Raw genomic sequence first — 26459 nt, forward strand, 5'->3', positions numbered from 1 at the left:
GAGGGAGGGAATCTAGGATCTGCGGACTCCCCAGTTCGCTCTGTTTTCGGAGAGCGGTCTGACAGTGGACCGCACCCTGGCCTAGGAGGCGGAGAAGACAGACCTAATCTTTGGTTTGAGAGGGAACATACCCCTGCTCTGGGGGATCTGAGAGGAGAGGCACGGTCCCACAGGCTCAGTCCTAACAGCTTTCTGTGGGAGATAAGGCCCTGCACTTAAACACACAAAAAAGCACGTTATCGGAAACCCCAAAACCACCTCAGAAATTCTAGGAAGATACATGGGACGCGGAGGGGCATGGAGGGCGTGACCGACACCAAAAGGGTAGCGGTTATTGGTCATGTTCTCTTAAAGCCTGCCCCAGAACCGCCCAACCATAGGCGGGGCCACTTTGCCAGGCTTAACGGTCATTGGCTGAACGAGGAGGGAGCCTTTCGGCGCGGAGGTCTCATTGGCTGGATTCCTGCTCTTAGGGGGCGGGACGCCAAAGAGCTGGGCGTGTGCAGGGGGCGCGGCTATTTGCTGCAAGTCGCGTTTCCAGGGGTCGCAGAGGGTCCTTTAGGCCAGGCGTGAAAGTTGGGGCTTGGGGATTAGTCTTGGGGCGGAGATGGAGGCACGCCGGGCCAGGCCCCGCCGTCTTCGCTCTTGCACACTCAGCTTTCCAGCGCCCAGCCGAGCGAGGTGGGCGGTGTCGCGGGCGTGATGTCATCGCCGGGCGTCGCGCACACCCAGAAGGAGCCGTGACCTCTCCGCGTGGGGAGCTGCGGGACAATGCTGCAGCTAGTGCGGGCCGGGGCGCGGGCCTGGCTTCGGCCCACCGGCTGCCGGGTGAGGCCCGAGACTGGGGACGGGATGGGAGGACAAAGGTTGGAGGTTCCGGGCGTCGTCGTTCACTTTCGTTCACGGTTTACAGGGCCTGAACGCGCTGGCGGAAGAGGCAGTGCACCCGGTGGCGAAGCCAGAGGCAGTAGTTAGCGCGGGTGAGGTTGTCAGGGTCGCCCTAGGAGGGGCGGCGACCGGGAGTCCTGAAGCTCGGTCCTGACCCTTGACCTCCCAATCGCTTCAGGTCCCCAGACGCCTGTGCTGCGCAGGTGCGAGCTCCCGGTCCCCGCGACCCGGCGTCCGGTGCAGGCCTGGGTGGAGTCCCTGCGGGGCTACCAGCAGGAGCGTGTGGGTCTGGCCGAACTGCACCCCGACGTTTTCTCCACGGCGCCCAGGTGAGTGAGTGAAATGGTGAACTGAGTGCCAGAGGGATGAGACGCGGAGCTTTAGGAATCAGGATGATCTGGGCTCGAGCCTCGGTTTTTCCACCTGCCAAAGGGGGATATGATGATTTTCCCAGCTACAGAGTTGTGTGAGGTTGAGATCTAAGAGGTAACATCCCCGAGGAGTTAAGTGACTGAGTTCAAATCCTGCGTTCCCCTTTTATGCTTCAGTGTCCCCATTCTGTGAAACCTCAGGAGTTTGCTGTGATGATGAAGCGAGTTAATTCTGGCACAGCAGAAGTTCTATAGATACATTGATTATCGTTGCTGTTAATTGAGTTTTGTAAAAATGAGCATGACGATGGTTAAGCCCTTTCTATGTGCCTGGAATAGCCTATTTGCAGTTTGGTTAAGCAGACCATCATAGCAACCCTAGGTTCAGTTATTCCTGCTTTGTAGATAAGAAAACTGAGAACACAGGTTAAGAAATTTGCTTGGCGTCACACAGCTTGTAAGATTTAGAGCCAGGATCTCAACCGTGTGTGGACCGACTCCTTGGGCTGGGTTATGGCTTGCCAAAGCATAGGATACCTCTGAAGTGCATCATATCTGCCACATAATAAGTGCTGTTTATTTATTACTATTACTGGTATTGGTATGGTTTGCCCCCTACTTTTCCAGAGTCTCAAAGTCTCCATCTAGTAGAGGGTGACAAAATTAAATTTAAAACAACATGGGGCACTTGGGTGGCTCAGTTGGTGAAGCACCCAACTCTTGATCTCCGCTCAGGTCATGATCCCACGGTTCGTGAGTTTGAGCCCTGAGTTGGGCTCTGCGCTGAGAGGGCAGAGCCTGCTTGGGATACTCACTCACTCTCTCCCTCTCCCTCTCTCCCCGCCCCCCCCCGCCCCCCGTGCGCTCTCTCAAAATAAATAAATTTAAAGAAATTAAAAACAACATATTTTGCTTATTCTATAAATACTTAGGAAGGATCTGCTATGTGCCAGATTCCATTCTAGGTGTTGGGAATACAGCAGTGAATGAGCGCCAAGGTTGCCAATGTTGTTTACAGTCTAGAGCAGGGGTCAGCAAACTTCTCCCGTGAAGGGCCAGATAGGAAAATATTTTAGGCTTTGTAGGCTATAACGTCCCCATGGCAACCACTCATCTCTGCGGTGGAGCGCAAGAGCAGCCACAGACAGTTTGTAAGCAAAAGTGGAGTTGTGTTCCAGTAAAACATATTGACAGGAACAGGCAGCAGGCCAGATTTGGCCTACTAGCCATAGTTTGCCAACCCCTGGCAGACTACGCTGGCAGTCGTGTCCGATGTAGCCACGTAACGTCAATCACACGTATAACTTAAATTTTGCTAGTAGCCACGTTTAAAAAAAAAAGAAGAAACAAGGATTTATTTTCTTTAACCTGCTGCGTCTACAATATTGTCATTTCAACACGTGGCACTGGCCACACTTCAGGGGTGTGATGACCACGCCTGTGACCAGTGTCTACTGAATGGGGTCACAGGGCTAGAGAGGCAAAGCAGCCCATAAAGAGGGTGGCAATGAGTAAGTTGGAAGCCTAGGAAGAGAGTAAGGTACTGGGAGAGGCAGGAAGAGATGGCCCTCTTTCTAGCAAGGAGGCTCCTCTCGGAGATGTTGTTTGGGGCCGAGAAGGGACCAGCCAGGGGAAGAGCGTTTCAGGCAGAGGGAACAGTGAGCGCAAAGGCATGGAGGCTGGACCCCATCTCACAGAATGGAGACGGAGCGGGCCTGGAGGTGGTGCGAGAGGGGGCGGGGGGCGGATCACACAGGGCCCTGGCACTGGAAGGGAGGAGCCCCTGTTTGCATCTCGTGAGGTGGCGAGGACATCAGTTGGAGGGGGGCCTTTCACATCCTGTTCGTTCTCCACAGGATGGATATCTTGCACCAGGTTGCCATCTGGCAGAAGAACTTCAAGAGAATTGTGAGTCCCCGGGTGGGGTGAGGCTGGGGGAGGGAGGCCGAGGGAAGCTCCTGGACTGCTAGGCTCAGGCCTTCTCTTCTCTCCTGAACCATTCACCGATGGGTTACTTGCCAGGTGTTTTCTGAACACCCATTGTGCATTAGATGAGACACTGTGCTGGTGGACAAGACAGGCACGATCTCTATCGCGAAACTCGTAGTCTGGTCGGAGAGGTGAACTTGAGTCGAGTAGTCATGCCTGTAAATACATGATTAGGGAAGACGTCCCAGAGGAAGAGACATTTAACCTCGGGTGCGTAGTAGGTGTTAAGTAGGTAAAGGGGGGCAGTGGCGCTAACGGGAGCGGCACATGCAAAAGTCCTGCGGCAGGGACAGAAGGCAGCCTCGTGTGGTCACAGAGGTCAGCAGGAGCGATGGTGAATAATTTGGAGTTTTTGCCAAGTGCATTGAAGAAGCCGTTTGTTATCAATCAGGATCTCTTTGTTTCCCTTCTGCTTATCTCAGAAATCTAGTGAGTCCTCCTCCCTGGTCCACCCTGGTCCTAGAAATGAGGTCTGCAGCCTGGCATTGGAAATCCCTCACCCCATACCTCTCCCTGATTTTCTCGAGCCTCTGCACACACCTTTCCCTATGCCACACCTTCCTTTCAGTTGCCACCACATTGAAATCATTCAAAAACTACTGAGCGCCTGCTGTGTGCCAGGCAGCAGAGAGCCTGCTGACATTCTGGAGTGGATGAGGGAACTCTTGATTTCTTTATCCTTCACTCCCTCCCGAAGTGCTGTGTGCTTGTCCCGGCCCCCTAATCTCTGTGCCTCCTGCCGGGCTCCCCAGCGGCAGCCCCAGTCTGCCCGGCTCGCTGCTGTATTCCCAGGCCTGGTGCCTTTAAGCCGCGACAGTGTCTGCCTCGGGAACCTGACCCTCTCCTCCCTTTGTGCCCACAGAGCTACGCCAAGACCAAGACTAGGGCCGAGGTGAAGGGTGGGGGCCGGAAGCCCTGGCCACAGAAGGGCAGTGGGCGTTCTAGGCATGGCAGCATCCGCTCCCCGATCTGGCGAGGAGGTGAGCGGGGCAGGGAGGGGAGGGGCCCTGGGTGATTCTGCGCACACATCTGGGGTGATATCTCATCAGTCCCATTCCTTCTACCTGGGCAGGGGCAGCAGGACTCAGGCCCACGGACTTCACTGCCCATGTGCGGATCAGAGACCTGAGAGTCCACCTTCCCAGCCCTCCCCAGCTCTGGCCTTAGCGTCTCTCATCAGACTATGGCCACAGCCCCTTTTGGCCCTAACTCCCGTCTCACTTCTCGTGGCCCACACTTCACACAGCACCCAGGGTGCTCTTCCCAAACCTCCCAGTCCCTGTAGCCTTTGTGGGAAGTCTGAGCTCCCTACCTTGGCATTCCAGGCACGGGTGCCTGCAGACCCCCCCTTGTCCCTCCACATCCTCTCTGACCAGACACAGCTGATTCCGTGTCCTCTCTCACCTCCCATGGCCAATGCCTCTCATCCTTATGATGTGTTTGGGCTGTGCCTCCCCCAGGAAGCCCTCCCTGACCTCCTCTGGGCCCCCGACCCCCAGCAACTCCTCATGCTGCTCCGAAAAGAGAGCCCCGATTCCCTCTGCCGTTGAGCCTGTGTCTGAATATGAATGACACGAGGGCAGGGCTCCTGTCCATCTTGTTCCCTGCCGCACTCCCAGGGCCCGGAAGAGGATCCTCACTCAGGGTTTGACAGCTGAGGAAATCGAGGCCCAGTGAGGCACAGTCACCTGTCCCAGGTGATCCTCAATCCAACATCCCCTCCCCATCTCTACCCGAGGCCCTGTCCTCTTTGCCGGTTCCGTTTGCCTGCGGGCAGCCTCCCTACACCAGCCACCGTGACCGATTTCTGCCCCCAAGCCCAGCGGGGGTCCTCACCTGTTCGCACACCTCTGTCTCTGCAGGAGGCATTGCCCACGGCCCCCGGGGCCCCACGAGCTACTACTACATGCTGCCCATGAAAGTGCGGGTGCAGGGCCTCAAGGTGGCTCTGACTGTCAAGCTGGCCCAGGTACGGGCCCGATCCCGCCAGGGGCCGCGGGGATCCTAGGGTGTGGGCTGTGGGGGCTGAGGCGTGGGGGGCTCAGACTGCCCTTTCTTCCTAACAGGATTACCTGCACATCGTGGACTCCCTGGAGCTGCCCACCTCGGACCCCCAGTACCTGACAGAGCTGGCCCGCTACCGCCACTGGGGGGACTCCGTGCTCCTGGTGGACGTGTGAGGGTGCGGGGAGAGCGGGGGTGGGGGTGCTGGGTGCTGTCCTCTGCCGCGCTCACCTTCTGGCCTCCGTTTCAGAGCACACGAGGACATGCCTCAGAACGCCGTGGCCGCCACCTCCGGGCTCAAGACCTTCAACCTGATCCCGGCCGTCGGTGAGCAGAGGGCCCTGGTTCTCCCCCCTAGGCCCCCAAGAGTCCACGGGCCAGTTCAAGTTCTATACCTGCCACTCACTCAGCAGCTGAGTGGCCTTGGGCAGTGGCCACCCTCCCCCAGCCAGCCCTCAGCTTGCCCAAACGGAGCATCGGGAAAATGGCATCCTTAAGGAAAGGCTCTGAGGTTGCGTCTGTCCCGGCTCGGGCCTCAGTGCTCGGCACAGAGTAAGCGTGAGGGCTGCCGGCTCTGCTCATCTGGCTCCTTAGTCAGAGAGGCTGAGAGGTGGGATCCATCCCACCCGTCACTACCTTGACTCGGCCCCGAGAGCTCTCTCTTGGTGTCCTGATTGAGGTCTGGCTGCCTCCCCTACAGCTGCTTCCGGGGTCGGGGGTGGGGGTCTCATAGGCACCTTGGCACGAGAACTCCTTCCTTCCCGTGGCTCAGGCCACAGAGCATGCCGTCACCCTCTGCTCCCGTCCCTGCTACCTCCCCCTGTCAGCTCTGAGTTTAAACATATCCAGAATTCGACCACTTCTTTCCACCCAGCACCCCCATCTCCCTCCTGGACCGGCGGGGTCACCTCTGCCCTGGTCCCGGGTTCCTGCTCCGTTCCGCACTCTGTTCTCCCCTGCGGCCACCAGAGGGCGCCCGTGCGACCTGAGTCCAGCTCCTCCCGCCTCTGCCCCCAGCCCTCTCCCGGTCCCACCTCCCTCTGGGTCAAAGCTTAAGTTCTTCCCGAGGCCCACAGGATCCCGCACGACTTGCCCCATCCTCTCCCTGCCCTGGCCATCCCCACCCCACCCCCTCCACCTCCCGACTAACCGCGGGCGCACAGGCCTCCCGCAGTACATTGTTTACACATCTGCTGTGGTTATGGTCAGTGCCTCCCAGCACGAGGTGGGAATCACAGCCCGAGCGCAGGGCAGGGCCAGGCACGCGGGAGGCTCTCGATGACAAGTTGGGCTGAGGACAGTCCCTTGCCCGGGGTCTAGCCATCAGTGAGCAGCTAGACTGCAAGATTCGTGACCCCACGCCAGACCATGGTGCCTCTATAGTAGGGGAATACGGGAGGGAAAGGGGCCCCGGTGGGGTAGGGCAGCCCAGCCTCTACTGCACCTCTCCCCCTGCCCCCCAGGCCTGAACGTGCACAGCATGCTCAAACACCAGACGCTGGTCCTGACCCTGCAGACGGTCGCCTTCCTGGAGGAGAAGCTGCTCTGGCATGACTCCCGCTACACGCCCCTCTACCCCCTCCGCCTGCCCTACCGGGACTTCCCCTGAGCCGTGACCCCGTGCACCTCGGGGCCCATCGGCCGCCCTCTCCCTGGACCGCTCCACGCGGGCGCCTGCTCTGAGCCGGGCCGAGCCGCCGGCGGGCCTGGGAGCCTTGTGCCCACCTCGTGAGGGCAGAGCCGCACCGCCCCAACCCCCCCATCCCAGTAGGAAGCTGAAGGCCACACAGAGTGGCTGAGCGGTGTCACTACCAGGAAGAGGCGACTTGGCAGAGAGCCCGACTGAACTTTGGCCCCCATTTTCTCTTTCATTTTTAAGGACAATTTTATTTTTTAATCAAAGGAGAGAAACAGAACAGCGCATTGTCATTTTGTAAATAACTCCACATGGCAAGTCAAGCTCTTTCCGGAGTGCTAGGCGCTGCTGGGTACCTCTCCCGGGGACAACCTCAGGGCTGTCGATAGTAACACAGTCAACTTTCCCAGGGCGACTCAGACTCGAGGAACCAGGGGCACTGCTGTCATTAGGAGCCTGCTCCTGGTGCGTCCCCATTCCCAAGCACTGGCACCAAGAATTCGCGTCCCTGATGGGGTTTGTGGTGCCATTGGTCATGGTCCTTCATGCCAAGCAGTGGGTTTGAGTCTAAAAACCGGATCTAAAAATGGGAAGTGCAGACCTGAGCTGTCGTCATAATGATTTCCCCTAAGCAGAGTCTGAATCCATGTGGTCTATAAATGAGTGAATAAACACGTTTTTTTAAAAACACCAAACCAGTATCCTAATGCTTTTTTCTCTTCTATTTAAAAAAAAAATTTTTTTTAAGGTTTATTTCCTTACTTTGAGAGAGAAACCACGAGCAGGGAAGGGGCAGAGAGAGAGAATCTGAAGCAGGCTCCACACTCCGCGTACAGCCCAGTGCGGGGCTCGAACCCACAAACCACGAGATCATGACCTGAGCAGTAACCAGGAGTCAAACACTTAACCAACTGAGCCATCCAGGCACCCACCCCCCCTTTTTTTTAATGTTTACTTATTGTCATGAGAGAGTGCGCAAGCGGGTAAGGGGCAGAGAAAGAGAGACACAGAATCCGAAGCAGCCTCCGGGCTCCAAGCTGTCAGCACAGAGCCCAACGCGGGGCTCGAGCCCACGAACGGTGAGATCATGACCTGAGTTGGACAGTTAACAGACTGAGCCACCCAAGCGCCCCGCCCCCCAAACCAGTATCCTAACTCTTGAGTCTGCTGTTTGCTCCCCTAGTTAATCTTTAAAAACAGTCCTAACACAGACTGCGATGTGGTCAATCTCTTTAAAGTTCTCCAGAACTGCCACCTGTGGATGTAGGCCCGGCCAGGCCAGGTGGCCGCAGTGACCACCCATGGGCTGGGCTGCCCCTGGCCAAAAACATCTCTGGAATGCCTCTCTAGGGAGTGCCTTCAGAGCTCATAACACATTCTTTGAAAATCCTCTGCGGATACAAACTTTGATCCCTTAAAGCACCAGATTTGACTAAGTAAAAAAGCCACTTGGAGCCAGTAGTAAGAAGGGGTGCAGAGGGCGTGTGGGAAAACATGGCTTGGGCCAAAGCCAAACTGTTAACCTACCTCTCCCTGCGCGTCTGGCCGGCCACGCGGGGACACGAGGCTTCGAGTAAGACCCAGCTGTTCTGACGGTGCTCAGACTACTCTCGATCTTTCTAGCTACAAGTAAGGCTGTGGAGTTATCTACCTTACAGCGGTCAGGCAACAGCAAGGCCAACCTCTGCCCACATAGACTGTGAAAAGAAGGGTCAGAACCTGTCCCGCCATACCGGAAACCCCAGCCAGACCAAGGATGGAAAAAGGCATTAGGAAAACGACCTGGTTGGGGCGCCTGGGCTCTGTGCTGACAGCTCAGAGCCTAGAGCCTGGAGCCTGGAGCCTGTTTCGGATTCTGTGTCTCCCTCTCGCTTTCTCTGCCCCTTCCCTGCTCGTGCTCTGTCTCTCTCGCGAAACTAAACATTAAAAAAAGGAAAAAAAAAAACAAACAGAAAATCCGATAACTAAAATGCACTTTCCAATAATCAGGAGGCAGTATGAATATGTACACATTAGTTTTCCAGCGCTGTCTTAACCAAGTACCACAGCCTGGGGGAGGTGAAACAACAGAAATGTACTGTCTCATGGTTCTAGAAGCTAGGAATCTAAGATCAAGGTGTCAGCAGGGTTGATTCCTTCTGAGGCTGTGAGGGAGAGTCTGTCCCAACCTCTTCCTTCCCCTGGCTTCTGGGCATCTGCTGGCAAACCTTGACGTTACATGGCTGGTAGTCATTCCAAGGTCTGCCCTCATCTTCGAATGGCAATGTCTCTGTGTATGTGTCCAGGTTTCTCCTTTTTAGTTTATTTATTTTGTTTATGTATTTATATGGGGGGGGGGGAACAGAGAGAGAGGGAGAGAGAATCCCAAGCAGGCTTTGCACTGTCAGTGTGGACCCCGACGTGGGGCTCGAATTCATGAACCGTGAGATCACGACTTGAGCCAAAGCCAAGAGTCAGACACTTAACTGAGACACTCAGGTGCCCCTGGGCACCACCCCCCCCTCCCCCGTTTTTTTAATGTTTACTTAATGTGCACGAGCAGGGGAGGGTGGATCCAAAGCTCAGTGCTGACATCAGAGAGCCCAGTGTGGGGCTCGAACCCTTGAACTGTGAATTCACGACCTGAGCTGAAGTCGGATGCTTAACCGACTGAGCCACCCAGACGCCTTAGATTCCTCCCTTTTATAAGGACGCCAGTCATGTTGAGTCCGTTCCGCCACCCCCCACCCCAACCTCATCTTAATCATTCCCAGATACTGAGGATTAGTGCTTTTTTTTTTCTTCTTCCTTGCAGGAAGGAGAGACAGTTGGACCCATGATTGCCTGTGTTTGAAATTCTCTATAATAAGCCTTTCTGAAAAGAGAGAGACGGGGGCGCCTGGGTGACTCAGTCATTTGAACCTCCAACTCTTGATTTTGGCTCAGGTCACGATCCCAGCGTTGTGGGATCGAGCCCTACATGGGGCTCTGTACTGACAGCACAGAACCTGCTTAGGATTCTTTCTCTCCCTTTCTCTCTCTGCCCCTCCCCTGCTCTCTCTCTCTCAAAAATAAATAAAACTAATAAACATTAAAAGAGAGAGAGAGATGGGGGCGCCTGGGGGGCTCACTTGGTTAAGCGTCCAACTTCAGCTCAGGTCATGAGCTACACGTTCATGAGTTCAAGCCCTGTGTCGGGCTCTTGCTGTCAGCGTGAAGTCCCACTTTGGATCCTCTGTCTTCCTCCCTCTGCCCCTCCCCAGCTCACACACACATGCACGCTCTCTCTCAAAAATAAACATAAGAGGAAGAAAGAAAGAAAAGAAAGAAAGAAAGAAAGAAAGGAAGGAAGGGAGGAGGAAGGAAGGAAGGAAGGAAAGAAAGAAAGAAAGAAAGAAACAAACAAACAAACAAACAAACAAACAAACTGAAAGCAAAATCGAGCCACTGGGGCTGGGATCAGACTCCTCGGAAACACAGGGGAGAAAGGCAGGCAGCTTTGATGGTGGATTTAGGGTGTCTACTTATTGGGGGTCGGCACGGAGGCCCACTGGGTGGGGATGAGGGAAGGGCCACAACCAGACCAAAGATGTCCCCACTCCAGTGAAAGGGTGTCTAGGAAAGAAAGCCTCAGAGCACCTCCTCCCAAACACATACCCACCAATCCACCAGGAGTGGATTAAAGTTAAAGCACTGCTGGGTCATCCAAAGAGGGCGAAGCCTCCAGCTGCCATGTCCCCACCCGAGCAGGAGGGATCCAAAGGCTAGTGAGAAGGGGAGAGGCAGACAGAAGAGTCGACGGCAGAGAGACCAGACCCTTTTCCCCCCCCACCGAGGCCTCCAGCCTGGAGAGGGCTCCCATCCAACGTTGAGCCAAGTTCAGAGATGTGACTATGCCACCGACCTGAGCCTGAGTCCCGGGCAGAATTCTCAGCCAGGGGGTGGGGCAAGGTTCCACCACAGAATAAAGGGGCTAAAGAGGAAGCGAAGTTGTGTTTTGACTGAGATGTCAACAACATGAATTTCTGCCTTACCAGCTAGGGCTGCGAGGACGAAATGTGATGTATCGACCAGATCGGTGGCAACACAGAGGAAATGTGTATTTCTGCCTGGGAAGTTGGAGGCGAGATTCTCAGAGCTGAGTCCTAATGAAACAGACACAGCGACTGCTACTACCCGTTCTGGCTCTGTGCTCGTCAGGCGCTGCATCCACACTGTGTTAGCGGAACCCCATGGCCGCCCTTTGAGGTTCGGGTTACCATCCCATTCTACAGCTGAGGCCATCAAGGCGCAACCAGGGGAAGGGGCTTGCTCAAGGTCACAGCTTATGACAGGGGCTGTCAGCATCCTGACCACAACCCTTGACACCTGCTGTCCCACGCACTCCCCCCAACCGTCAGTGCCGTAGGACCATGGTGGGCTTGTCTGCTGGGCAGGTCAGAAGCACTGGGGACCCACAATGATATATCACTTCCCCCTACCCCATTAGGATGGCAATAATAACAGTAATCATAAAACAGAAAATAGGGGCAAAATACAGGAATCCCTAAAATGCCAGTTACTGGATGCCAGTGGAGCTTTAAAAAGCCTTCTGTGCCTGGGTGGCTCAGTCAGTTGAGCGTCCCACTTTGGCTCAGGTCACGATCTCGTGGTTTGTGGGTTCAGGCCCCCCGTCGGACTCTGTGCTGCCAGCTCAGAGCCTGGAGCCTGCTTCAGATTCTGTGTCTCCTTCTCTCTCTGCCTCTCCCCCACTTGTGCTCTCTCTCTCTCTCAAAAATAAATAAAATGTAAAAAAAAAAATTAAAAACAGACAATAGTATCAATGAGGATGTGCAGAAAATAGAATTCTAAAAAAATTTTTTTAACGTTTATTTATTTTTGAGAGACAGAGACAGAGAGACAGAGCATGAGCAGGGATGGGGCAGAGAGAGAGGGAGACACAGAATCCGAAGCAGGCTCCGGGCTCCGGGCTGTCAGCACAGAGCCCGACGCAGGGCTCGAACTCACAAACCGCGAGATCATGACCTGAGCCAAAGTCAGACCCTCAACCGTCCGAGCCACCCAGGCGCTCCCCCCCAGCAATTGCACATCTAAGTATATTCCCGAAAGGACTGAAAAAATTTTCATACCAACACTTGCACATGAACGTGCATTGCAGCATGATTCAGGGTAGCCAAAAGGGAGAAACAACCCAAATGTCCATCAGCTGGTGAATGAATAAAGCAAAGGTCCTATCTCCATACAATGCAATATTATCCAGCCCTAAAAAGAAATTCAGTATAGAGGCGCCTGGGGGGCTCAGTTGGTTGAGTCCGACTCTTAAGTGGGTATGGAGCCCACTTAATAAAAAAATTTAAATTTAAATTTAAAAAAAGGAAAACGTATCAATACATGCTACAACATGGACGAAACGTTATGCTAAACATCACGAACATTATGCTAAGGGAAAGAGTCCAAACACAAAAGGCCACGTAGTGTGTGATTCCACTTATAGGAAATGTCCAGAATGTGCAAGCCCATAGAGACAGCAGATTAGTGGTTGCCAGGGGCTGAGAGGAGAGAGGATTGGGAGGTACCAGGTTTTTTGGGATGGTGATGGAAATATTCCAGAATCATATACTGGTTGTACAAGATTGTGAATACACAGGAAAATTTTTAAAGGGCTAAAAGTAAGTTTTGTATTGTGAATTTGTCTCAAATATATATATATATATATATATATATACACACACACACACACACACACACACACACACACACAGCATATAAATATAAATTGGTATAGCCACTTTGAAAACTAGTATTGTGGGTTTCCCCCAAAATTAAAAATAGTACTACCGGGGTGTCTGGGTGGCTCAGTCGTTCTCGCGTCCGACTTCGGCTCAGGTCATGATCTCATGGCTTGTGGGTGCGAGCTCCGTGTCGGGCTCTGTGCTGACAGCTCAGAGCCTGGAGTCTGCTTCGGATTCTGTGTCTCCCTCTCTCTGCCAGCTCACACTCGCTCTCTCTCTCTCTCTCTCTCTCTCGAAAATAAATAAATATTAAATTTAAAAAAAATAGTACAACCGTATGATCCACCCATTTTACTTCTGGATATTTATCTGAAGGAAACAAAATCAGTATCTTGAAAAGATATCTACACCCCCATGTTGAAACAGCATTATTTACCATACCCAAGACATGGAAACAACCTAAATGTCCATCAATGTATGAACGGATAAATATAGATAGATATAGGTATATAGATATATACTATATACATACGCACACACACATAAATACGTATACACATATATAATTGACACGTAGTATGCGTGTATATGCGTATACATATAAGTGTAAACACACACATATACACAACGAATACTATTCGTCCATAAAAAGAAGGAAATCTTGCCATTTGCTACGTCACAGATGGACCTTGAGGTCATTACGCTAAGTGAGACAGGTTAGAGAATGACAAATACTGCATGACCTCACTTATATGTGGAATCTTAAAAACAACAACAAAAACAAACCACTTGAGGAGTACCTGTGTGGCTCAGCTGGTTAAGCGTCCCATTTCAGCTCTGGCCAGGATCTCGTGCTTTGTGTGATCCTGCATCGGGCTCTGTTCTCAGTGTGGAGCCTGCCTGGAATTCTTTCTCTACGCCCCGCCCTCTCTCTCAAAATAAATAAATCAACTTTAAAGCAAAACAAAAGAAACACCTGAATTTACATACAGAACAGATTGGTGGTTGCCAGAGGCAGGGGGTGGGGGAAATGGGTGAAGCGGGTCAAAGGGTACAAACTTCCGGTTACAAGGTAAATAGGTCCTGGGATGCGATGGACAGCACGGTGACCAAAAACTGTTTAAATAAGTGAATAGAAATGTACATATGGAGTAATGAAGTATTAGGGAGCTGACATTCCTGGAGGAGCTTAGACCCAGCGAGGCACAGGATTGGCGTAAAAAGTCCGCCCATCTCCAAGGGGTCCCTCAGTGAGACTGAACCACAGTGGCCCCCAAAGGAGGTCTCCATACTAACCCACAGCTTTCCTGGTTGCCTTCCCCGACTCCCCCCCAAACCCCCATCCCAGGTATAAACTGCCAGAACACCAAGTTTGGTTCCAGGGGCTGCTTTTGGGGAGAACGTCCACTAAAACAGCCGCTAAGTTGTCAGAGCCTGGATCCAAACCCCAATCTGCTCCTCCTTCTGTCACAACCTTGTGGATGAAATGCTCTGAGAACCTCCTGTAAAAGCGGTGGGAAGGAAATTCTGGGCTAGAGGAACAGCATGTTCAGAATGCTCGGGGACAAAAGAAATTCACTGAAGCTGCCAGGAAGGGCGGGGTGGCCACGCCACAGCTCAGAGTGAAGGGAGAGCAGGGGCCAGGCCACAAAGCGGGACATGAGCCCGCGGCCTCTAGTCTGTAGTGGGTCCACTCACTGGACTGCCCAAGACTGCCTGGCACCCGGGAGGAAGCCTTGCCCTTCCTGGCAACTTCAGCGAAGGGCTGGGGAGCCTCCACTTTTCTTTTCCTAGAGGAAACACAAAGGAAATGTGAGACCAGGAGGTGGATGCTCCTCTCGCTAACCTGGCCCCCATTACCACCCCATCTTCATCTCAGGAAATGGCTCTCCGTCTTCCCAGGGGACCAGGCCAGAACCAAGAAGTCATTCTTAACTCCGCTCTGTCCTCATGTCCCAGCAAGCACAGTTGACCTTGCCACCAAAAGGGATGTCAGATCACTTCTCTGATGGCACTGCCCAGAGCAAGGACCCATCATTACCCACTTCGACTAAAGTAGTCACCTCCTCTCTGGCCTCCTGTCCTTCCTGGCCCTGGGACATAGCTCCTGCTGTCTCAGGAGGGTGCCTGCAAACACTGGAGCTGGGGCTGTCCCTCCTCCATGGCTCCCACCTCACTGGGAAGAAAAGCCAAAGTCCTCTGCAGACTGACAAGCATGCCGGGCACCATCTCCTCCCTGCCCTCATTTCCTCCTCCCTTCCTTACTGCACTCCAGTCATATGGGCCTCCAGGCTGTCCCTACCTCAGGGCCTTTGCACATTCAGCACTCTCTGTCTGGTACCTTCCCTCTCTGATATTGTCACAGGAGCCTCCTCACTTCCCCGTGTCTTTGCTCAAATGTCGCCTTCTCAGTCTTTCCCAGAGTACTCTACTTAAAAGTTCATTAACCCTCACATTCCCTATCCCTCCTATTCTATTTCCTCTCAGCACTAATCACCAACACTCACCCCATATATTTTATTTTTGTTTCTTATCGCTCCCCCGCCGTTGAAACCATCTCTGCACAATGACGAAATGTTTGTCTTTCCTCATCACTGCCCTGTCGCCAGCTCTTGGAAGGATTCCTATCACAGCAGGCACCCACTGAACACCGCAGGGCCTGTCGGGAGAGATCCGAAAGAACCGCGCTTTTATGGCTGCAAGGAAGACTTGGGCCGCGCGGGGGAGCTCGCCGCCCGCGCACTGTGGACCAAAGTCCAGAGACCCATTGCGGAAAGCCCGAGAAAAATCCGCCGGAAAATAACCCCCCCCTCTCCCTCCCGCACAGGATTTTCCCAGTCCCTTCGAGGCTTGGGGCGTCCCTGGTCCTACCCTGCACCTTTGCCCAGGCAGTTCGGGGAGGGATTTCAGCACCCACCACACCCCGCGTAGGAAGATCCCCGTGGAAATCCCTTAGGAATCATCGGGGCAGGAGAAGGGATGCTTTTCCAGCTGAAAAGTGACTCGAAGCCCTATCCTCCGAAGGAAGGGCTCGAACGTCCCCTGGGCTCCCTCCCTTCCCCTTCTGCTGCGCGACCTCCCTGGCCCCTCAGAGGTCTCCATGGCGACGCGGCGCGCATCCCACAACAGGAAGTCTTAGGCGGCGTGGCTAAGCGCTGGGAGACCCCAGGGCCCCCAGCCTCGACGTGGTAGATGACAAGCCCTGGGGTCACACGCTTAGGCCGTGGCCTTGGGGTGGGGGGCGCGGCGGCGGTCTATAGCCACAATCCCTCCCCCTACGCCCCTTCCTAATGGAACTAGCCCCAGCAAATATCCGCACAATTTACCTCTGGCGCCCAGAGTTCAAGTTTCAAGAGCCAGGTGCAGCGCTTGGAGTTTGACCGCCTCCTCTCCTCGCCCCACTTCGGGGCGTAGGAGTTGTTTCCCTGTGGAAAGGAAGGGTCCGAGCGCCCCCTCTCCATTCAAGGTGTGCTACCTCAGTTTCCCCGAGGGGCCTGGGGACGGCAGCGGGGACCTCGGCGCGTCAGGACCACGCGGCTTCCTTCCTTTTTCTGGAGGCTGTAAAGACGCCCCCGCGGCGGAGGCAGAAAGGAGAAGCGCGGACGCGGGGGCGGCAGCGGCCGCGGGCGGGGGGGGGGGGGGGCGATGCAGGGCCCCGGACATGATGACGCCTCGAGTCCCACCCCATGGTTTCGCGGACCCTTGCATGTGCCCAGGCTTGCTCCTGCCGCTTCTTGGGAAATCTGTCAGCTGAGCAAGGGCTTGCCCCTTGGGGGAGGGGCACCCTTGATAGAGAGTGCCCCGAAGACATTCCTGGGTCCCCACCCTAAAGAGGGATCGTCCACTCGGTTAAGGAGGCCTGCGTGCGCTGGAGAGTCAGACGAGTTCGAACCTCCTCGCCGCTCGGAGGCTCGGTTTACCCCTCTGTGGAATGGGCACAATAACAGTCCCTACCGTCCAGGTAGAGCGCTTAGAGCAGCGGAACCGCAGCACCGCGGTGAGCCCGGCCCCGGGACCGAACCTGTCGCACCGGGAGCAGCCCCCCCTGAGCTCGCCCGGCCGCCGCGCCCCTCGTTGCCTCAGTTTGGAAATTCCAGCGCTCCAGCGGCCAACGAGGGGGGACAACACGACTTAGGCTCGGCACCCTTTCAATCCGGAAATGCCGGAGCCCTCGTTCCGGAGGGGAAGGCGCGAGGTTTCCGGGAAAGTAGCACCGCCCCTCTGCCCCCCGTGCCCGGCCACAATAAAAGGCCCACGCGCTGCGGCCATGAGCCCAGTCGGCGCCACACGTCTCTGCGCTGCCGGAGGTCGGTGCCCTGCTCTCCCAGCTTCGGCCCGCTATGGCTCTCGGCACCGCCCGTCCCGCGCTGCCAGCGCTCCTGGCCCTGATCGGAGCTCTGCTCCCAGGTGAGTCGGGGTGGGGCTGCCGTCGAGCCGACTCCCCGGATCCCCGCTGCGCCCCGGACGCACCGGGAGGACCCGCTCCCGGCCGGCAGGGGATAAGCCCCTGTCGTACTTAGGTAGCTGTTTATGGGAAGTTGGGGCTAGAGCCGCCGGCTGAAAGTTGACAGCAGTGGGTTCGAATCCAGACCCTGGATCACTTCCACGGGAGGCCTCAAGTTAGAGGTTGACATTCCCGGAGCCTCAGTTTCTCAGCTGTAAGATGGAGAACGTAAGGGCGGCCACTCGAAATGGTTGTGTCCTGGCCGAGTGCCACGCCTGGCTCCAAGACTCGGTCTGATTGTGTGCGGACGTGTCCGGCACCAAGCTGAGTAGGCTGGGGACCCCCCCCTCCCAACACACACACATGTACATTCTGTTCCTCGTCCCCCCTGCCCCTGGGGAAGTCCAGGACTGCCTCTGCTCAGGGGAATTCCAGGGCTGACTTGCCCAAAGGCCAGAGGCTGAGAGTGGCATGCCCCAGCACCCCTCGACCAACCCCAGTCTGGGGGTTGTCAAAGCGAGACAGGGGGAGCGCCAAATGGTGGTCTGTGTTGGGAAGCGGGAGAGTGGGAAAGGGACACCTGTGGTTACCGGCCCAACAAAGGGTTCTAGTCCGGATGCCAATGTGGTTTCTACTGCTTTTCAGCTGAGTAACCGCACTTCTCCCAGCCTCACCATTTCACTCTGTGAAATGGGAACTATCCCAGAATCACTCTCGGAGAATTCACGGAGCTGCTGTTTTCCCACACCTCCATCCAGATAGAGGAACCCAAAGCTGAGGACAGCAATCTTTGCAAGAGGCAGATAGATAGGCCCTTTGGAAGGGCCCAGATAGGTATTTTTTTCAGCTTTGGAGGCACCAGGGAGTCCGAGGGAGCTAATCACCACAAGCCCCCTTCTTCCCTGCAGCCAGGCACTGTCTGCCCTGTGCTAGGAGTCTCTTGCATTAAGCGGGGGCTGGGATGACTGTATTTACCCACCTTACAGAAGGGGAAATTGAGGTCTTGAGAGCGGAGACCACTTGGCAGAGGGAGGAGACAACTCAGTTGGAACTTTTCCATTCCTGGAGGGCTAGCCTCCTCCACCTCACGTCCTGGGAGAGAGAAGCACACTGACTTCATGTCCCTCCTCTGCTCAAGTCCTCCGTGGCTCCCCACTGCCCTCCGAATGAAGAACAAGTCCTTGGCATGGCCTGCCCTGCCCACATGATCCATCTTCCTGACCTTTCTCCCAGCTCTTCCTCCTCACTAACTCTCTCCAGCCACCCTGCCTCAGGACCTTTGCACTTGTGCCTGTTGCCTAGAATTAATTTCTCTCTTCTCTGAATGGCCAGCCCCTTCTCATCATTCGGATCTCTGCTCACACATTACCCTGTCACCAAGTCACTGTCTGTTCTCTCACCCTGTTTTGTTTTTGCCAAAGCTCTTATTAACATCAGTTATTAATTATCTTGTTTGCCTATGAATTTTTCTGTCTCCCACACTGAAGGCAACGTTTTGCCTCGTTCAGGGCTCTGTGCCCAGCACTCAACCCAGGCTGGGTACATGGTAATTGCTGATGAACCCAATTTGTCCTGACTTCCATCTTTTGTTCTAGGACTTGGAGGGGCCCAAACATCAGTGCACCCCCTAGAAGCCATCATACCCCGAGGCGGCTCTGTGCAGGTGAACTGTAGTACTTCTTGTGACCATCGCGCCTTCTTGGGCCTGGAGACTCAGCTGACTAAGAAGGAGGTCGCTCAGGGGGACAACTGGAAGATCTTTGAACTGAGTGGTGTGCAGGAAGATAGCACTCCAATATGCTTCTCATACTGCCAAGCACAGACGATGGTTTCGATGTCTCTCACCGTATACTGTGAGTGGCTGGGCCCAGGGGCTGGACAAGGCAGGCTGGGTGGGGGAGGTGGACGCGTGCGAGTCCCCTCAGGCTGGGACAGCCTTTGTTGCTTGGTGGTGGGGACAGAGCTGGCTCGCCAGAGCACTGGTGGGCACATCTTCAGAAAGCCTCATTGTCGTTTGAAACCCCATCTTGAATTTTCTTGGGTGCATTTAGCGTATTACAGAGATTCAGTACATTTGAGTACTATAGGCCTCTGGAAACATGTGACAGATCCTAGATATGACTCTTTATTTTATTTTTTTATTATTAAATAAATTGTTTTAAATCTTAATTTTTGACAGAGAGAGAGAGACAGAGACAGAGACAGAGTACAAGAGCAGGGGAGGAACAGAGAGAGAGGGAGACATAGAATCCAAAGCAGGCTCCAGGCTCTGAGCTGTCAGTACAGAGCCCAGCATGGGGCTCGAACTCCCCAACCGCGAGCTCATGACCTGAGCCAAAGTTGGACACTTAACCGACCGAGCCACCCAGGCGCCCCTAGATATGACTTTTTAAAAGATGTAGTTTAGGGGGCGCCTGGGTGGCTCGGTCGGTTGAACATCTGATTCCTGATTTTGGCTCAGGTCAAGATCTCACTGTTCGTGGGTTCAAGCCCTACTTTGGGCTCTGCACCGACAGTGTGGAGTCTGCTTGGGACTGTCTCTCTCCCTCTCTCTCTGCCTCTCCCCTGCTTATACATGCTCTCTCTCTCTGTCTCTCTCTCAAAATAAATAAACATTAACAAAAAAGGAGATGCAGTTTAGGGGCACCTGGGTGACTCAGCGGGTTAAACGCGTCTGACTTTGGCTCAGGTCATGATCTCACAGTCCGTGAGTTCGAGCCCTGTGTCGGACTCTGCTGACAGCTCAGAGCCTGGAAGCTGCTTCCGATTCTGTGTCTTCCTCTCTCTCTGCCCCTCCCCCGCTTGTGCTCGGTCTCTCTCTCTCTCTCTCTCTCTCTCTCTTTCTCTCTCTCAAAAATAAATAAACATTTAAAACAAAATGTTAAAGAAGATGCAATTTAAAAGTAGCCCGGACATGGCAATTTTCACATATTGGCAGCAATCAAAAGGGTTGATAACAGCCATGCTGGCAAGACGGCGGGGAAGCGGGCAGTCCTGGGACATCGCTGACAACGTGGGAACAGAGAAGCACAGCCCCGAGTGGGGAAGTGGTGTCAGTTCTCTAAGTGGCCCACGCATGTGTGCTTTGACACAGAAATCCCATTCCTCGGGATTGGGCTTATGTGTGTCCCCAGCCCCGCGGGAGCGGCGCGGGCTGCGGGATGGGGTTATTTTACTGTGGCTTTATTTGCATGGGCAAAAGTTTGCAAGCCACTCGGGCACAGGGCACGGGGGAGATACGCTGTAGTTTGATCACTTGAAGGCGCAGTATGCAACTGCCCAAAGAGAAGGAGGAAGCTCCCGTGTCCTGAAAGAGAAATGACCTCCAAGGTGTCCCGTCACGTTCAAGAGAAGAGAGGCGTGCCCAGAACGAGTGGCATGCCCTCCTTGGTGTTGAGGAGCAGCAGGGTGGGGTGAGGGCCACCCGTGTTGACACAGAAAGGAGCCAGGAGAGGAAATCCAAGAAATGAGAGAGAGAGGCTGGGGGAGGGGCGCTCCGGGAGAGGGCATGGGACCAGTGTTTTCTATGTGCCTTCTTCTCTGGGCACTTTCAACTGTGAGAACTACTATTACCATAGGCAATGAATAAATAAAATTCAGATGAAAACAAGATGGAACAAACAAACAAGGAAGAAAGGACAGAAAGAGAGTTAGCCAACTGGTCTCGGGGTTAGACAGCTTTGGGTTCCAGTCCCAGCATGGCCTTTATGGACTGGGTGGCCACGGGGGACATGGCTTGTTGACTGACTTTGCCAGGAGACCTCCTCGCGTGGGTGTAATGATGCATTGAGGCGTGAAGGACACTCCACCATCATGGTGTCTGGGCAAAGCCTTTGGGGAAAACAGCGGCTTTGCTTCTGATTTGGAGCATGTTTGGGCAGATTCTGGCCAGCTGAGGAGAGTCCCCAAACGTTCCCAGTGGCCTGTAAAACCCCAGGCAAACCTCCTCGAGGGACTTCTGCATCTTGGCATGATAGTTGAAAACCCAGTGCTCCAACTTTGGGGCCTGGGTCTGCCACGTCTCTCCCTCTGACTTTGGGTACCAGGCTTTGCCTTAATTTCCAGCTCTGTGAAATGGAGCCGATGTCCTGCACACGGGCAGGGGGTCACCTAGGAGAGGCCCTATCTAGCTTGGTCCTGCCCCACCCCTGGTGTAAAGATCCCTGGGTGGCTGAACTTTCTCTAGAAAGGATAAGCGTGTTACCTCCTGTAGGAGATGACCCCTAACTGGGCCTTGAAGGGTGAGTAGAAGTTGGTATAGACAGGCATTCAGGGCAGAGGAAACAGCCTAGGTTTGAGTGGGAAAACATGCTGAACGGAGGGGGTCGGTGTTAGGAAGGACTGAATACCAGCAGATCGGTGGGGACTTCCTCAGGGTGTTAGGAAGCCATGGAGGATGTGAGAGCAGGCCAGGGATCTAGATAGCAGAAGGCCGGGCTGCCTGGGTGGCTCAGTTGGTTAAGTATCCAACTCTTGGTTTTGGCTCAGGTCACGATCTCATGGTTCATGGGTTCGAGCCCCGAATTGGCTCTGCACTGACGGTTCTGAGCCTGCTTGGGATTTTCTCTCTCTCTGCCCCTCCCACGTCTCTCTCTTTTGCGCTCTCTCTCTCAAAATAAATAAGCAAATAAACTTAAAAAAAAAAAACAATCATTAGCAGAACGCTGGCCTTTTGGGAAGCCAGCGAGCAGTTGGCCGTGGACCTCGTCCAGGCCACATGTGTGGGCAGTGGCTGGGTACAGGAAGGGAGGGCAGACAAATACTTGGAAGAGGGAACTAACCAAGACTGAAGGTTGGGGTTCAGGGAGAGGCAGGGGCAAGACAGACCTCCTCCCCCAGTCTGGCCTTCAGGGCAAGGAGCTGTGCTCAGAGATAGGAACTCCTTTTGGGGGCTGAGGTTTGAGGTTTGCACCCAGCTCTGCAAATTCGTGTTTGCAGCAGGTGCAGGTGGGTAAGCACTGGACGTCTAAAGGTTTTCTTGCCCCCCCCCTTTTGTTTTTAAAGCTATACTGAGATATCATTTACAGAATACATACATAAGTCACCCCTTTCAAGTGTACAATTCAACAAATTTGCATGTATTTATAGAGTAGCACAGCCCTCACCACCATCTAATTTTAGAACATTTCCATCACCCTAAAAGGAAACCTCATGTCCATTTACAGTCATTCTATTTCTTAAATGCATTAATGAAAGCCCTACCTCCAATAACCCATTTTACCGCTCAGGAAACTGAGATTCGATTTCTCCAACTGCTAGGGCTGGAGCGATTTCCAGGGCAAAGTCGCTCGCCTACAGCTCATAGCACAGAAGCCCCAAAGCTAGGAATCAAACCCAGGGCCCTCAGTGCTAAGTCGCAGCTCGCTGGGACTCTGCTTTTAATTTTCACTTTCAGTCCTGGCCTGAAATTCTGTTACTTTATGTGTAACGGGGACCCTGGCCTGCAAAACCCAAGCCCACGTGTTGTGTTTTCAGGGGATACTCAGAGTTCCGTTTTGAGTGTCTGTTGGTTATTCTTGCATTTTTAACATTTCAGGGGACCACACAGCACATTTGGGAACTTCTTTCCCTTAAAAGGGGGCTCCTGAAAGGCCTTAAGTCAGTGCGGGTGGCTCAAACTTATTTTTTCTATAAATACAGAGAGCCTACTGTGTGCCACCAACAGATCAGGGAACAAAGTTGACAAAGACCTCCCCCCCACCGCCTCTCCTGGGCTGAAGTTACCTGGCAGGACGGGGAAATAGAGAAACGAGTTAACTGAGAAGATGTGTGTCACCCTTGGGTGTCGGACAGTGAGGGGTGCTGTGGGGGGAAATAAGGCCAAGAAGAAGAGAAGGGGGGAGCATAGGGTCTCTTAAAAACAATCTCTACCCAATCTCTACTGGACTGGGCAGTTTAAATTTACTGTATGTATTTGACGGGACTCCCAGTGATAGATTTTGAGGTTTTTGGTTGTTTGTTTGTTTGTTTTTTTTTTCTTCCACTCTTCACTCTTAGACGCTACAGTGGATAAATTGTTTTTGCCCCCTTCTCAGCCACCTGGGGACTTCCCACCGGTTTATCCTGAAGCTCTTAACATTCCTGTCTGGCTTAGGTGGTTTGGGGTGTGTCGCGTGAAGAGCGGGAAGTGGGGAGGCCCCTGGACGGGGCGCAGCCCGCACCCCAGCGCCCCCTGCGGGCGGGCAGCCTCTCTGGCTCACACAACCCCCCCCCCCCCCCGCCCCCAGGGTTCCCGGAGCGCGTGGAGTTGGCCCCCCTGCCCCGCTGGCAGCCCGTGGGCGAAAACCTCACCCTGCGCTGCCAGGTGGCCGGCGGGGCGCCCCGGACCAACCTCACGGTGGTGCTGCTCCGCGGGGAGGAGGAGCTGAGCCGGCAGCCGGCCGTCGGGGAGCCCGCCGAGGCCACGGTCACGGTGCTGGCGGGCAGAGACGACCACCTCGCCAATTTCTCGTGCCGCACGGAACTGGACTTGCGGTCCCGAGGGCTGGGTCTGTTCCAGAACAGCTCGGCCCCCAGGCAGCTCCGAACTTTCGGTGAGGCGCTGGGGAGCTGCCAGAGAGGATAGGCTGGGTGGGGGTGGGGGTGGGGGTGGGGGAAGAGAGGGGCCTTTGGTCATGGGGGTGCTAAGGTGGTGACCTACCTAGATCACAAGGGCTCCTGGGAAAGAGCATGTTCTTGGCCATTGGGATGGGGTGCACTGGGATGGGGCGCCCCAGCTGCAGGATCTTCTGAGAAGGCGGTAACCCCATATGTAACCCCATATGTGTGCCGGGGCAGGGGTGACCCCGGGCCACAGAGGCTCTTGGGAGGAGGATGCCCCAGATGAGGGAATGAAGATGCCCCCAGAAAAGGGCTTTAGGTTGCCTGTCCCCTCTGTGTTCACACCCACCCTCTCTCACCAGTCCTGCCAGAGACGCACCCAAACCTTGCTACCCCCAGCATTGTGGAAGCGGGCACAGAGTGGCCCGTGGACTGCACCATGGACGGGCTGTTCCCAGCTTCGGAGGCCCAAGTCCGCCTGGAGCTGTCTGGCCGGAATCTGCACCCCACAGTCACGCACAAAAACGACTCCCTCTTGGCCACGGCCCATGATAAGGCCAACATGGAAGAGGAGGGCACCCACCAGCTGTCGTGCGTGGTGACCCTGGGACACCAGAGCCGGTCGTGGCGGGAGAATGTGACCATCTACAGTAAGTAGAGACGGGGCGGGGCTTCCAAGGGGTGGGACCGGTGCTGGGAGGCGGTGCTCACCGTGTGCCCCGCCCCCAGGCTTCCCGGCTCCCAACCTGACCCTGAGTGAGCCAGAGGTCTCAGAACAGACTGTGGTGACCGTGGAGTGTGAAGCCCAGGCCGGGGCCCTGGTGATGCTGAGCGGGGGGGTCCCGGCAAGGCTTCCAGGACCCAGGGCCCAGCTCCAACTAAATGCCAGTGCCGAGGACGATGGGCGCATCTTCTTCTGCTCTGCTCTCCTGGAGGTGGCCGGGCAGGTGCTACACAAGAACCAGACCCGGGAGCTCCGCGTCCTGTGTGAGTGGAGCTGCTGGACAATGACTCCTAATCCTCAAGACCCAACCCCTAAGGCCCCTGGAGCTCCTGCCCTCTGGGGGTCCCCTCCAGCCCTCTCCCCAGATTCCAGGGTCCTCCTGTCCCGGGTGGTGAGGGGTGTCCTGGTCCCTGACCTCATCCCTCATCTTGCTGTGTTTCTCCAGATGGTCCCCGACTAGACAAGAGGGATTGTCTGGGAAACTGGACGTGGCAGGAAGGCTCCCAGCAGACCCTGACATGCCAAGCTTGGGGAAATCCAGTTCCTGAGCTGAAGTGTCACCGGAAGGGGGATAATGCTCTGCTGCCCATCGGGGACCTGAGACCTGTCACGCGGGAGGTTGCAGGCACTTACCTGTGTCAGGCCAGGAGCCCCCGTGGTGAAGTCACCCGTGAAGTGGTCGTGAACGTGATCTGTGAGTGTGCCGGCGTTTAGGGCTGGGCAGGGCAGAGGCAGTGAGCCTGGCTCGACCTTCATCACCCACTGTGTCCTCCCCCACAGACCACCGGAAGTACATCCTCACCACCATTCTGGTGACAGTTGCTTTCACCATAGTAGCTGTGGGCCTAGCTGCTTACTTCTATAACCGCCAGCGGAAGATCCAGAAATACAAGTTACAGAAGGCCCAGGAGGCGGCTGCCATGAAGCTGAACACACCAGCCACGCCACCCTGAACCTGTCCCAGGACAGGGCCGCCTCCTCAGCCCCCCACACAGTGGCAACGGTGCCACATTGAACAATGGTCCATTCAGCTCCACCCACCTTCCCAGGACGCCGGAGGACAGGACAGAGGCCTCAGGATACAGACAGCATTGGGGATCAAGGCACATGCACACTTAGGATCCCCAAGCCTCACACCTGACCTGTTGTCACAGGACTGAGCCATGAGGAGGGGGCGGGACTTGGGTCATGACTATGAGGGGTGCCAAAGCCTGACCAGACCAGAGGGGGTGTGGTGGGACACTTGACCTGGGACACCCAACTGCGAAACAGTGAAACTCACCCCTGCTGCGTGTGCTGAGGCCCCGCAGTCCTAGGGAGAAGTGGCCTGCACAAACACATACAGCATGGAAACATATCCCCATCCTTCCTCTGACATGCCAGCTCCAGTGCGGCTGTCCATTGACTGTCCCCAACTTTTGATGGATGTATTTATTAATTTGTTCTCTTATGAGCTATTTATTGAGTGCCTTTTATGTGGGTTAGAATAGTAAAGAAGAGGAACGTAGGTTCCTGTTCTCAGGGAGCTCTCAGTCTAGCCTCATTCAGGGCCGCCGGGTACAGTTGTACTGGCTGTGCACTGCAAAGGAGTGCCTGGCAAAAAGATCAAGTGGGCTGGAATTTCCTACTCCGGCTGGCTAAGCTGCTTTCCCCCAGAAGGGGACTGGCAATGGTGATATGGTTTAGTTGGTAACCTGCCCAGGGGCAACCACTGAGCCCTTACTCCTCCCCCCATCTCTGACACTGACCTCTGTTAACCACCTCTCTGCCCATAAGCATCTGCTAGTGCTTACAGTGACACTGTGGCGTGCCTAAACATGAATGCCCATTCACTGGCAGCTGAGCCATATAGTCCCATGAAACTATGCCCAACCGCTGTGTGTCCCTGCCTTGTCCTACCTGGTTCCATCTTGGGACCATGCAAGAACAGAGCACTCTGGCAGCTCCAAACTCCAGCGGAGACAAGGGCCCTGCAGGCAGTGCGGAGGAGAGGCCTGGGAGGATCCCCTCCCAGTTCCAGAAGCCTCTTTCTTGTGCTAATAAAGCTTGCTAATAAAGCTTCCTCTCAGTGCGCCTGCCTTGTGCGAGTTGAGGGAAGATGTCACGTCCAGTTGGAGCCCTTTCTAGTCCCATCCTCCCACTTCCTCCTCAT

At 54.9% G+C, this 26459-nt stretch overlaps 2 protein-coding genes and 1 long non-coding RNA gene across 10 annotated transcripts; 2 read left to right on the forward strand and 1 right to left on the reverse strand.

Annotated features, from left to right (window-relative positions):
- Nucleotides 1-489: 489 nt before the first annotated feature.
- MRPL4 (mitochondrial ribosomal protein L4) lies at nt 490-7583 on the forward strand. The gene is made up of 9 exons (XM_060630197.3): nt 490-828; nt 914-980; nt 1067-1217; nt 3116-3167; nt 4111-4228; nt 5111-5217; nt 5315-5424; nt 5503-5579; nt 6716-7583. Exons 1-9 carry the CDS (start codon nt 772-774, stop codon nt 6859-6861), a joined length of 885 nt encoding a protein of 294 aa, XP_060486180.1. The 5' UTR covers nt 490-771; the 3' UTR covers nt 6862-7583.
- On the reverse strand, nt 7189-16555 carry LOC132678181 (uncharacterized). Of its 7 annotated transcripts, none has more exons than XR_013554311.2 (6): nt 16283-16555; nt 13400-15258; nt 12706-12884; nt 11430-11634; nt 10902-11012; nt 7189-7468 (listed from the first exon to the last, which is right to left on the reverse strand). It is a non-coding gene; the product is annotated as an uncharacterized LOC132678181 (long non-coding RNA). The 7 variants fall into 7 exon arrangements; XR_013554310.2 differs by lacking the exon at nt 16283-16555 and adding an exon at nt 16075-16257; XR_014136276.1 differs by lacking the exon at nt 16283-16555 and having other exon boundaries at nt 13400-14389; nt 14645-15869.
- A 290-nt stretch (nt 16556-16845) lies between these two features.
- ICAM1 (intercellular adhesion molecule 1) lies at nt 16846-26378 on the forward strand. Of its 2 annotated transcripts, none has more exons than XM_060630196.3 (7): nt 16846-17006; nt 18639-18896; nt 23271-23576; nt 23946-24233; nt 24313-24570; nt 24753-25001; nt 25142-26378. In XM_060630196.3, exons 1-7 carry the CDS (start codon nt 16940-16942, stop codon nt 25258-25260), a joined length of 1545 nt encoding a protein of 514 aa, XP_060486179.3. In that variant the 5' UTR covers nt 16846-16939; the 3' UTR covers nt 25261-26378. The 2 variants fall into 2 exon arrangements, with proteins under 2 accessions (XP_060486179.3, XP_060486177.3); XM_060630194.3 differs by having other exon boundaries at nt 16848-17006; nt 25088-26378.
- Nucleotides 26379-26459: the final 81 nt, after the last annotated feature.

This window comes from Panthera onca, chromosome A2 (assembly GCF_046562875.1).
Source record: "Panthera onca isolate mPanOnc1 chromosome A2, mPanOnc1 haplotype 2, whole genome shotgun sequence".
In the NCBI taxonomy this organism is placed as follows: Eukaryota; Metazoa; Chordata; class Mammalia; order Carnivora; family Felidae; genus Panthera; species Panthera onca.

Excerpts from the sequence above, each read along its gene's own strand:
- MRPL4 (XM_060630197.3), top strand. The coding sequence starts at position 772 with ATGCTGCAGCTAGTGCGGGCCGGGGCGCGGGCCTGGCTTCGGCCCACC. Across the intron at positions 829-913 it reads TTCGGCCCACCGGCTGCCGG|GGCCTGAACGCGCTGGCGGA; the intron begins GTGAGGCCCGAG and ends CACGGTTTACAG. Across the intron at positions 3,168-4,110 it reads AGAAGAACTTCAAGAGAATT|AGCTACGCCAAGACCAAGAC; the intron begins GTGAGTCCCCGG and ends TTGTGCCCACAG.
- ICAM1 (XM_060630194.3), top strand. The coding sequence starts at position 16,940 with ATGGCTCTCGGCACCGCCCGTCCCGCGCTGCCAGCGCTCCTGGCCCTG. Across the intron at positions 23,577-23,945 it reads CAGGCAGCTCCGAACTTTCG|TCCTGCCAGAGACGCACCCA; the intron begins GTGAGGCGCTGG and ends CTCTCTCACCAG. Across the intron at positions 24,234-24,312 it reads GGAGAATGTGACCATCTACA|GCTTCCCGGCTCCCAACCTG; the intron begins GTAAGTAGAGAC and ends CCCCGCCCCCAG.